At 45.7% G+C, this 12,834-nt stretch overlaps 1 protein-coding gene across 1 annotated transcript in view; it reads left to right on the forward strand.

The window, feature by feature from the left end:
- The window catches only part of SLC2A1 (solute carrier family 2 member 1), a 203,904-nt gene extending 191,457 nt beyond the window's left edge, over positions 1-12,447 (forward strand). The window contains exons 2-10 of the mRNA XM_082273545.1: positions 5,050-5,142; positions 8,081-8,241; positions 8,738-8,978; positions 9,062-9,224; positions 9,364-9,551; positions 9,653-9,757; positions 10,736-10,837; positions 11,033-11,236; positions 11,344-12,447. Coding sequence (XP_082129671.1) covers positions 5,050-5,142; positions 8,081-8,241; positions 8,738-8,978; positions 9,062-9,224; positions 9,364-9,551; positions 9,653-9,757; positions 10,736-10,837; positions 11,033-11,236; positions 11,344-11,547 — 1,461 coding nt within the window. The 3' untranslated portion in view covers positions 11,548-12,447. The remainder of the gene's footprint in view (positions 1-5,049; positions 5,143-8,080; positions 8,242-8,737; positions 8,979-9,061; positions 9,225-9,363; positions 9,552-9,652; positions 9,758-10,735; positions 10,838-11,032; positions 11,237-11,343) is intronic.
- The last annotated feature ends 387 nt before the right edge of the window (positions 12,448-12,834 follow it).

Genomic DNA, 12,834 nt, shown 5'->3' on the forward strand with positions numbered 1-12,834 from the left:
CCACTTACACTACGCCAAACAGCACAGAGACAGGCCTCAAACCTTCTGCCACAAAGTATCCCGCTTACACTACACCAAACAGCACAGAGACAGGCCTCAAACCTTCTGCCACAAAGTATCCTGCTTACACTACACAAAACAGTTGGGAGACAGGCCTCAAACCTTATACCACAAAGTATCCCACTTACACTATGCCAAACAGTCGGGAGACAGGCCTCAAACCTTCTGCCACAAAGTATCCCGCTTACACTACACCAAACAGCACAGAGACAAGCCTCAAACCTTCTACCACAAAGTATCCCGCTTACACTACCCCAAACAGCACAGAGACAGGCCTCAAACCTTCTGCCCCAAAGTATCCCGCTTACACTACACCAAACAGCAACGAGACAGGCCTCAAACCTTCTACCACAAAGTATCCCGCTTACACTACACCAAACAGCACAGAGACCGGCCTCAAACCTTCTACCACAATGTATCCCGCTTACACTACACCAAACAGCACAGAGACAGGCCTCAAACCTTCTACCAGAAAGTATCCCGCTTACACTACACCAAACAGCACAGAGACAGGCCTCAAACCTTCTGCCACACGGTATCCCATTTACACTACACCAAACAGCACAGAGACAAGCCTCAAACCTTCTGCCACACAGTATCCCGCTTACACTACCCCAAACAGCACAGAGAGAAGCCTCAAACCTTCTGCCACAAAGTCATTTGGAGTGATGAGACCAAAATTTAGCGTTTTGGTCAAAACCATAACCGCTGCATTTGGAGAGGAGTCAACAAGGCCTATGATAAAAGGTCCACCATTCCTACTGTGAAACACAGAGGTGGGTTGCTGATGTTTTGGGGATGTGTGAGCTACAAAGGCACAGGAAATTTGGTCAGAATTGATGGCAAGATGAAGGCAGAATGTTATCAACAAATACTGGAGGAAAATTTGTATTCATCAGCCCGGAAGCTGCGCATGGGACGTACTTGGACATTCCAACAGGACAATGATCCTAAACACAAGGCCAAGTCCACCTGTCATTGGCTACAGCAGAATAAAGTGGAGGTTCTGGAGTGGCCATCTCAGTCTCCTGAACTCCATATCATTCAGCCACTCTGGGGAGATCTCAAATGTGCCGTTCATGCAAGACAGCCCAAGAATTTACAGGAACTGGAAGCTTCTGCCAGGAAGAATGGGCAGCTTTACCATCTGAGAAGATAAAGAGCCTCATCCACAAATCCCACAAAACCTTTAAAGCTGTCATTGATGTTAAAGGGGGCAATACACGGTATTAGGTACTGGGGTGTGTAAACTTTTGATCAGGGTCATTTGGGTAGTTTCTGTTGTCATTATGATATAAAAAAGTAAACAGTTGATTGATAATAAATGGCTTCAGCCAAACACTAACCATGAGTGAAAGGAAAGTTTTTGTGCTATCATTCATATTCTCTGAAAAATGGCCAAGAATTCATAAATTCTGCCATGGTGTGTAAACTTATAAGCACAACTGTATAAACACTGAAAACACTGCACCTCGTTTATAAACACTGAAAACTCTGCACCTCGTTTATAAACTCTGAACACTTTAATCTCTAATCAGATCTTGTAAATCTGACCAGTGGGGACAGCGACAGAAAGCTGACAGAAGATGTAATTGTTTCCAGTGAAAGCTCCACCCTCAGATACGGAAGGCAGATTCCCCCGCCACCCCCATGTAATTACAGGTCTATAGAATGTCTCATGTGACACCGGTGGTTGGAGGTTTTTCAGCCATGACGTGGAGGAAATCTATGTAAATTGTCACCTAGTGACTCAGGTTATTAGCACACCTCCCTAGAGAGGCATGACACCCGGCAACATACAGAATACATTCCTCAGAGGGAGGGGGAACCCCTCCCCTACAAGGCTGTAATACTCCCCCACAGTGAAGGTGGAGGATACCCCTCCCTGTAATGTATAGTGGAGGTGTAGGATACCCCCTCCCCCAGCACAAAGCTATCCCCCCCCCCTACAATGGGTCAGAACTCAAATTCCCAACACAGGGAGGCGGTGTGATGTTTATATAAGTATTAGGGAGCAATAAACCATGACGAAAGTGCAATGTAATTCCAGCACTTCCCAGCTTGCACTGCTAATAGATCTGTTCCTGATCATTCCAAATATCCTTTTAACTACGGCCCGCCTTATTATCTCTTACTGAGAGGCCTTTAAACCACGGGATCAACCTACAAAGATTCCATAATCTGGACATAATCCTCAACCAGGAGATACAGCAACAGTGACCAGGGTGGGGCCGGAGATCTGACTTTACCAGGAATTATACAATCCACAGGAAAGTACATATCACTGATCTTCCGGGACCATATCCTTATGGTTCTTCAGGTCCATGAAGTGTCTGAAGAGTGTCAGTACCACTGATCTTCCGGGACCATATTCTGATGGTACTTCAGGTCCATGAAGTGTCTGAAGAGTGTCAGTACCACTGATCTTCCGGGACCATATTCTGATGGTTCTTCAGGTCCATGAAGTGTCTGAAGAGTGTCAGTACATACCACTGATCTTCCGGGACCATATTCTGATGGTTCTTCAGGTCCATGAAGTGTCTGAAGAGTGTCAGTACATACCACTGATCTTCCGGGACCATATCCTTATGGTTCTTCAGGTCCATGAAGTGTCTGAAGAGTGTCAGTACCACTGATCTTCTGGGACCATATTCTGATGGTTCCTCAGGTCCAATGAAGTGTCCGAGGAGTGTCAGTACATATCACTGAACTTCTGGGACCATATTCTGATGGTTCCTCAGGTCCAATGAAGTGTCCGAGGAGTGTCAGTACATATCACTGATCTTCCGGGACCATATCCTTATGGTTCTTAAGGTCCATGAAGTGTCTGAAGAGTGTCAGTACCACTGATCTTCCGGGACCATATTCTGATGGTTCTTCAGGTCCATGAAGTATCTGAAGAGTGTCAGTACATATCACTGATCTTCCGGGACCATATCCTTATGGTTCTACAGGTCCATGAAGTGTCAGTACATATCACTGATCTTTTGGGACCATATCCTGACGGTTCTACAAGTCCATGAAGTGTTAGAGGGGAGGCAGTACAAATAACCACTCTTTTGGGACCATATCCTGACGGTTCTACAGGTCTTTGAGGTCTCAGTACATATTACTGCTCTTCTGGAAACATGTTCTGATTCTGATGGTTCTTCAGGACTATGAAGTGGGCCCAGGTCTCCTCTGTAAAGCCAGACTAAATCTTTACATTTCAAACAATTTGAACCTTGAATGGGTAAAGGGCAGAAGTCAGGTCCTTGAACCAACTCCCCTCCCCTGCGTAACCTTCCAATCACTTATAGTCTTTGGGGCTTGGACTGTCAGAGATAAAAAACTAAGACAGATATGGAACTGAGACACAGATTTAACTCCCCTGTCATCAGATAATTAGGGGATGAATTTTGAGTGAGTTATACGAGTTTTGGCCCTTTGCCTTATTAAACAATGAGAGCTATTCTGTGTCATGTGACAAAGGGAAGAAGCACCCCTGTCGGTGGGGAGGGGGGGGGGCAGGTGTCCTATACTCGTTTTGTGCTCTTTGTCCCAGTATTTTGGTGATTATCAGAAATCTATTTGATTGGCAGACGTTTTGTTTACAGTGGAGAAAGTAACAGCTTAGAATTAGTGAAGCCCCCTGGAAGGACTTAAAGCCGCTTAGCGTGTGTTGGGCTGTTAAGCGGGGGGGGGGGGGGGGGTTGTTTTTGGAAAGAATTGATCCATTGATGAAGATGTCGTCAGAGAACAGACCTCACCTTCATCGCACGTCTGCATTCAAAAAACAAACCAGTAATTGTATGAAGGTTATGAAGGACCTGGAAGCTCTGGCACTACACCAGCAGCTTTTTCTATGAGAGGACGATGTGCAGGCTGGGACACAGACTGAATGTGAGCCATCCTATCTACTGCCCACATAGGGGACTCTGCTCTGAAAATAGGCCAGTTAGCGCAATGGTAGTAAGCCTATGGGGTAGTGTACTTTAAAGTTTGTGTTTCAGGACAGGTTTCCCATCTCTTCATCAGCTACTCACATTCAATGACAGCTTTCCTACATTAAGGGGTCTTCTGGGTGTCCTCACCTTCTGACTGGATGTGACCATTTAGGGGGATTACTGAATGGTATCCACACCTACTTCTTTACCAACGCTGTTTTGATAAATTGTGAACAATCAGGAATTTTCTGGTTTGGGTAGAAGAAGGTTGAAATGGATGGAAACCCTCAATCTAATTTTCAGTATGTTGGAGTTCATTCCTCACTCTAAACATTCTTCTTAAGAAAACCATTTTTTTATTCATCTGTTATAAATGTTCTTATCTGTAGATCCTGCCAGTAAATGCCCTTCATGTTGCAGGGTGACAAGCACCTTAGCTGACAATTAGCAGCCCTATTGTAATTCTACTGTGTGAACTTCCTCCACCGTTATACGCACACCGCTTACGATGACACCCAAAGGCCAACATAAGGAGCTTGTGAGGCCACAGCTTAGTGTTGTCACCCTACAACAGATAAGCGGTTACTGGCAGGATCTCCAGGTAAGAAACTTTGCAACAGGTTTACAAAGAATGATTTGCTTAAGTGAACTTTATACAGTGAAGTAGGATGACAAAGCTGGTTAAAATTAGGTTGGGGGGTTTCCATCCACTCTGGGCAGTCTAACCCTGCTGGGTAAATTCAGCACAGAACTAATGACAGACTGGTAATAAGAGAGCCCAGCCAGGAATGGCACCAGAAGGGAAATGAATTGGTTTGGGGTGCCTCTGAATTTATAGCACCACCTACACTTACTGAAGGACTAGGACAGGGCCATGAGAATGTATAGACTTGCACATGGTTTGATAAATTATGTTCCCAAATACTATAGTAAATTCTGCATACACGGTACATTGTGTTATATAGGCAGCAGAGCCCGGGGACAGCCAGGAAAAACCAGGAAGTGATGTAATTGGCTTTCTGGATGGTTGGTGAGATTTCTGACATGTCTCTCTTTCTCACAGATGACGCTGAAGTTAATGGTCGCCGTGAGTGCTGCCGTACTTGGATCACTGCAGTTCGGCTACAACACAGGAGTGATCAACGCCCCGCAGAAGGTAGGTGGACTTCAGATGTTCAGTAATCAGAGTAAGTCTATTTGATAAACATCTAGAAAAAGCCTTGTGTTGGCTTCCTGCCCTTCAGTCTAGGACTGAGTCTACAGAATGAGTGTCCTCAGCTTCCTAGGCCATTGGGGTAACATACCCACTTCAATGTAGCCCTAAATCCCAAGCTCCATTGGTTTCAGGACTCTTGCTGGCCTCCAGCCCGGGGTAAATGCCCATTGTACTCCCTTACGAGGACAGTCCTGAAAACACCACAGCAATCATAGGCCTGTAAAAGGAGTCTGCTAAAATGATCTGTCACATGGACCTCCCCCAGGAAGAGGGAGAGTTTATCTGGGGTGAAAGTGGGCGTGGCTCCTAAAGTATCCAGTGACCAATCACATTGCAGCAGATTGGTGTCACTGTGCTAAAACATAAACAAGACGTGCAGACTAGCCTGGCCTAAAATAGTACATCTCATTAGGAAGATTAACCTGCCTGCTGAGATCTCATCATGCCTCAGGATTCCTGGGAATAAAGGATCCTGGTAGCTCCTTTTCTGCTGGCACTGATGTAACCCTGTGGCAATAATCTGCTGACAATGCTCTGTTTCGGTGTGGTTAGATGATGGCGCTCCTCAATAGTCAGCTACAAACTACCCGAACATCCCGCACCTCCACCTGCTACTTCCTCTTGTTACAGGTCTTTTATAAATGAACTAGTCACTGTCCTCTGTGCTATATAGCCACAAATTGAGGTAGAGGTTCCCTAGTCTCCAGATCATTTATATTCATGGACCCCTCTCTCACCCCACTGTACTCTCCTATCTTTCTCGAATGGCTCCGATGAATCCGAGATCATGTAGCTGCTTACAGGAGACATGGGGGTGATGCATCTTCGGGTTCTCCTACCCTGCCCATCCCTGACCTACAAGCAGGTGAGAGTAGCTGTGGCCTGCTGTGAGCGGACTATGTCAGTTACAAGCTGTTCTTTATGACGGCCACACCTCAGCCATTTCCTTGTCACACTGGAACCTCTAGCCGTCCTTCAGGCAGAGAAGCTTGCGGTTGTGTAACTCTGTCTAGTCCGTCCTTTCAGCTCAGGCCCTGACTTGTCCTCCATGAATGCTCTGGTAAGGGCGGAGCCTGAAGCTCACATACGTAACAATGATTTGTACAGCTGCACATTGTGTCGGGGGAGCTGTGCCAGTCTGCTCTTCTACATGACACTGTTTGGCTCCCCGGAATTGTTTGCTATGTCTGCACTGTGCAGCATTTTCCTTGCATGCCAGGAAGCGGCGCCGGCTCAGGGAGAGGTTGCTGAGTCACAGTGATCATCAGATCGGCAATTAACTCCTGTGGGTACAGAAGGCCTGAGCTCCATTAAATGCAAAGATTACCCAGAGGCTCAAATAAACTAGGAGGTCCCAACTTTACACATCCAAGTAGAGAAAAGCACCTCATGTCAGTAAATGGGTTAATATTTCGGCTGTCCCTCCTTTATAATGCTGCCGTCTCCTCTGATTTCACAGTTGGAGAGAGAAGGTCGTTCCTCAGAGCTTAGTCTAGATTTTAAGACCAGTTGACCAATCCACTTGAATATTAAGGTCCCTTATATTCCAGTCTTACCACTCAAGAGGTGACCCCTCCACTCGATTATTAGGGTCCCTCATATTTCAGTCTTAGGAATTAAGAAGTGACCCCTCCATTTGAATATTAGGCCACTTATATTCCAGTATTAGCACTCAAGAGGTGACCCCTCCACTTGATTAAAAAGAGGAAGTAAACCCTCCTCTGACACTTGTACCTATAGGTAAGCCTATGATAAGGCTTACCTATAGGTACTGTAAATATCTCCTAAACATGTACCGTTTAGGAGATATTTACCTTCGATGCATCCAGTGACATCACTGGCGCATGCGCTCTGAAGGAACAGCCACTCGTGCCGTTTCTTCAGAGCCCCGTGCCGTGACTGTCGGCTCCCGCGCGCGTGCGTGGGAGTGACGTCACCGCGGCTCCGGTCAATCAGATGGCCGGATGCCGCGATCCCGGAAGACGGGCGACTGGACATGTCGCCCGTCATACAGGTAAGCGGGCGGCACGGTGGGGGCTCGTTCTAAGGTATTTAATAATGAGCTAGTATGCGATGCATTATGCCTCATTATGTGTTTCTCTTGCAGGGTCAAAAAGAAAAAAAAATGGGTTTACAACCTCTTTAATAGGGCCCCCTATTTCCCAGTTTTATCAGTCAAGATGGGTGACCATCCCCAATATTAGGGGTCCCCCAAGATCTTTCATATACTAGACCTTGACCGTCTGTACTCATGTATTTGCCTGCTTAAAGGTCACAACGGACACTTCCTGACAGTATATGTCAGCAATCAATTTTCAGGATGACATTTTTCCATGTATTTTGGGAGCTGGTGACATTGTGACATGAAAATGTGTGCCTGCTTTTGTTATCCAATCACAAGCTGCTTGGCCCACACACCCTCCTCAGTCAGCTTTGTGTACAGAAGAGGAATGTGTGCTTGGCAGAATGCACTCGTTCACCCCTGGTGTGGGGCGGATTGGATGATGACTGGAAGTTCTCCTACTGGCTCGCCAGAGTTTACATCAGCTGAGTAAATGCAGTAATAATAAGATCCCTGAACATGTCCTGGAGGCAGGAGAATATAGGAGGGGTGAGGAGTAGAGGTGGGGGGAGGGTGATGGCGAGGCTGCAGAGACATCTGGCGGTGAAGCACAACTATTACACTATTCTACAGACCAGACAGGAGAGGAAGAAGTAGTGTGCAATATAGCCAGTCTATAAAATGTGCATTTAGAACAAGTCGCCCGCTGCCTATGGAGTACAGGGAGTACAAGTGCAGGATAAAGGTGTCAATACGTCGGAGGTATCATACTTCTGATCCTCAGTATTGGTTACTCTGTTCTCTTCTTGTTTGTAGGTGATAGAGAAATTCCTCAATGAGACCTGGATAAGGCGCTATAATGAGCCCATCACAGATGCCACGCTGACCTCACTCTGGTCCCTCTCAGTCGCCATCTTCTCAGTCGGTGGCATGATTGGATCTTTTTCCGTGGGGCTGTTTGTAAACCGCTTTGGAAGGTGAGTTGTGTGTATATAAGGATCTTATGTACAGAACGGGAAGTTTATTCTGATGAAGGTTTATTATCAAACTCCACATTCTGCTCCTCTGCGTTTCCTAATAACTGAGGCTGATCTTTGAAGGTCACTGACCACGGCCTTGTACTGGAATCCATAGCGGTTTAATGCAGTCACAGGACTCTGCAGGGTACAATATTAGAACTTCGGTGAAATAAGGTTAGAAAGTCGAAAATAATTCTCAATAGTGGGAAGGAAGACATTGAGTCTGGATAGATTTGCAGCTCCGTAGCAATTTATAAACACTTCAAAGCTTTTCTTAGCTGCCCTCTATTATTGAGAAACCTCAAATGATATAAGTGGGAAACCACCAAGAGAAGAATTGTGGAAATAATGTATAGACTGATGACATATCTATCTGAATGTATATATTTATAGTGAGGGATCTATTAATATTACAAAGGAAGAGCTAAGCTTGTATTTTTGCCCTTGTCCACAGACGTAATTCCATGTTGATGGTCAACATACTGGCATTCATTGCTGCTATTTTTATGGGCTTCTCCAAGATGGCATACTCCTTCGAGATGCTAATTATTGGCCGGCTTGTGATTGGTCTGTACTGTGGTCTGACTACTGGATTTGTTCCCATGTACGTTGGAGAGGTTGCCCCTACATCCCTGAGAGGTGCCCTGGGTACTCTGCACCAGCTGGGTGTCGTGGTTGGAATCCTGATTGCCCAAGTAAGTAACAATAAGACTTGTAGATGGGGACAATCATTTCCATGAAGAGCGGCTGGCAGTAACCTCTCCTTTTATTTGCACAGATCTTTGGGCTTGAGCCAATTATGGGCAATGACTCATTGTGGCCTCTACTTCTGGGATGCATCTTCGTACCTTCACTGGTCCAGTGCGCAGTACTGCCCTTCTGCCCTGAAAGTCCTCGCTTTCTGCTCATCAACCGCAATGAAGAAGATAAGGCCAAAAGCGGTGAGTAACCAAACTGCTCAAACCGCAATGTCTGGTCTTTAAATAGCTTATTAGGACATGGTCCAAGGCCAAAAGTCAAAATGTTTCACTATCTGCAGCCTCCACCATGACCGATAACATTCTCCTCTCCTTCTTATAGTTTTGAAGAAGCTTAGAGGCACCACAGATGTTACTGCTGACATGCAGGAGATGAAGGAGGAAAGTCGCCAGATGATGAGGGAAAAGAAGGTCACTATTCTGGAGCTCTTCCGGTCACCACTGTATCGCCAACCCATCTTAATTGCTATTGTCCTTCATCTCTCCCAGCAGCTTTCTGGTATTAATGCGGTAAGGGCTGCACTCATGACATTGTTTTGTTACATATGGTTCTACATTTCCTGCATGACGTGACATATAAACTCTAATGTATGGCTTTCCCCTTACTTCAGGTTTTCTACTATTCCACCATGATATTTGAAAAAGCTCAAGTTGAGCAGCCAATCTATGCCACCATCGGGGCTGGAATTGTGAACACTGCATTTACTGTTGTCTCGGTGAGTAAAAAATAATAAAATTGAGACATACACATGAATGTCTATAAACCTACAAAAAGCCCCGTACACACGTGCTGAATATCGCCCAAAATCAGCCGGTACAGTAGAAAACAAGCCCACATTCGGTCCGTGTGTAAAAGTCCTTGTCTGACAGTCCCATCTTACGACCAGCTTCTGTGGAACTGGAATGCTGGAAAACCAGCAGCTGATCCGTGCTCTCAGTCAATGGCTGTAAGTACTGACCGGTGTGTTCTGGTTCGGGGGGGGGGGGGCATAGCAGGGGGATCACTGTACTAAAAATCGCACAGTTAATACAGTGAGTTCCTCATTTTGTTTTTCATTGAGCCCACTGGGTTAAATGGTAAAAAAAAACTTGCCGTGTGTACCAGGAATATGTCTGGTTGAAAGGTCTGGGTGATAAAAACATATCGGGAGAGACTTCAGGAACCTAATACGCACAGTCTGGAGGAAAGAAGGGAAAGGATAGACATGACTAAAACCATTAAATATATTAGGGGGGTGATTTAAGGTTCAGGAGGGTAGTATTTTCAAGATGAAGCCAAGATGAATAACAAAAGGGAAATGACATTGAGCTAGCAGAAGGGAAGTTCAACACTAAACCTAGAAAGTATTATTTTCCCAAAAAAGTAGCTGATATTTGGAATAGACTTCCAGAAAAGGTAGTAACTCAATCAACAATAAGTGGCTTCAAACATGCTTGGGACAAACATTAATCTATAGTCAAAGAAGTTAAAAAATAAATTTAAAAAAAAGTATAAATAAATTTTAAAAAAAAGAAGGGGGGGGGGTGCAGATTGGATGGCCCACTTGGTCTTTATTCTGCCGTCACTCTTCTGTTTCTATGATAATGTGTAATCTTTGTGGAAGTTAGATATAGTGGAAAAACACAAGTTCTCTCTGATATCAGTGGGCCCAGAAGTGAATAAATTGAATGATGGGATTTCTTTTATCTTCCAGCTGTTTGTGGTGGAGAGAGTTGGCCGCCGCACACTGCACCTCATCGGACTGGCAGGCATGGCTGGATGTGCGATATTGATGACCATTGCCCTGGTGTTGCTGGTAAGCGTCAGGTGGATAAATACAAATCTGCATAGTAATGTATAATTCTAGGCAGACTTATATGTTGTAGTTTTGGTAGGCAGTGTAGAGCGGTTCCTGGCGCAGGCTTGCTGATAGGAGCTATATTTAGTTGGATGGAGCTATTCTCAGCACTATACAAGGACAGGAATAACTTCTCACATTTGTCTTTTATAGGACAGTGTGCCAGAGATGTCCTACCTCAGCATAGTAGCCATCTTCGGCTTTGTTGCATTCTTTGAAATTGGACCCGGTCCCATCCCATGGTTCATTGTGGCAGAACTGTTTAGCCAAGGTCCCCGACCTGCAGCTATCGCCGTTGCTGGACTTTCCAACTGGACATCAAATTTCATAGTGGGATTTGGTTTCCAATATGTAGAGGTGAGTGACTCACATCTTGGCTTCCTTTACAATGTCAGTGATTTAAACACGAGAAGGTCAATGTATTCCAAGGACATTCTCCTAACCGGCTTTGCTTTCCTTTGCAGAAACTCACCGGTGCCTACGTCTTCATTATATTTACTGTGCTGCTCATCTTCTTCTTCATCTTCACCTTCTTCAAAGTGCCAGAGACCAAAGGGCGCACCTTCGATGAGATCGCCCATGACTTCAGGCAGGCTGGTGGTGACAGCAACACGGATAAACTTACTTCTCCAGAAGAATTCCACAGTCTGGGGGATTCTCAAGTGTAACCTTTAACCTCCTACCTACCTCTGGGCATTTCCCTCTCCTTTTCTACCCGTGTCCGGTCTGCCAATAGAGTACTGGCGGTGCAGGGGGACGTGGGGTGAGAAGAGCGAGAGGGAAAGGCTCCGCAGTTTAGTTTATGTTCAGCATAACAAGGCCTCTACCTGAAATCTTTGCCAGCACGTCAGGGAGGCACAGCTAGGCAGAAAACCATTCTTCAAACAATCCTGCTCGCTGCATTTCAAACCTTCTCGAATAACCACAGGGTAGATCTAGTGTTCCTGGCAGGTATACTGGCTGTAGGGGGGGATATGAAGGAGAAAAGGAAAGAGGAAGATCTCTGTGCTTTCTTTTTATAACAGAATGTTTTATAGAATAAGTTATGGGGCCAGAAACACTAGGCAGGGAGTGGGGTGTTCTTCACCCAACATGGACTCCGTTTACGTACTGTAGTAGCATTTTTTTAAACTTTTCTGTGACTGTTGGAGGAAGGAGAAGAACATAATCTGCAGCAATTATAGGGCTACAAATACGTTCCTAACACTGGCTAGTGGTGGAGACATTGAGAAGGATGTGATCTGGGAGAAGGTTTATTCTAATGACTGACCTAAGAACAGGACCCACACTGATGCAATGTATGTATATTCCCACCTGCAATGTACAGAACATGTCTGTCTTTCAGCAATCGCAGTGCCTAGTCCTTGTTTGCCCTAAAGATATACATGGTCAGTTCACAGCTCTTTCTCTCCACAACAGTCCTATCATTCTAAAAATTTTCCAAAGGAGGCTTTGATGGTACAGCTGTGGAGATTCACCATTCCATTTATATGTAACATTTTCCAGGTACAAAACACTCCTCCGTGTGATCAGTGGCATGGCCCAGCAGTCAGACCGGCACGGCACGAGGGGCATGGCACGAGGGGCGATGCCGAGATTCAGGCCTGTCCTCAGGTGAGGTGGTAGATGGACTGCACAGATGACTCTTCTCTACACTGCTGGGTGGTGGGGAGAAGTCAGCCAGCACTGACTAGTACAGGACATTGGAGGACGGCTCCCCCATGCTGCGGGGCTGTTAGCAGCAGCACTGAATACTTAACAATGGCTGTGACCCTGCAGAGCACTCCTTCCACTTGTCCTCAGCCACAATGGAGGTAGACAAACCTTGCCTTATATTACAGTTCTGCTGATATCATCCTTGGCCTCCTGATAGTCACAGTCCTCCTTTATCGGTCTGGTGTGGGTCAAGAGGCAGGTCGAGATTTCCTGAGCTCCTCATTCCCCTATTTCATGGC

The sequence above is a fragment of the Pelophylax lessonae genome, assembly GCF_965119305.1.
Source record: "Pelophylax lessonae genome assembly, chromosome: 12".
Classification (NCBI taxonomy): Eukaryota; Metazoa; Chordata; class Amphibia; order Anura; family Ranidae; genus Pelophylax; species Pelophylax lessonae.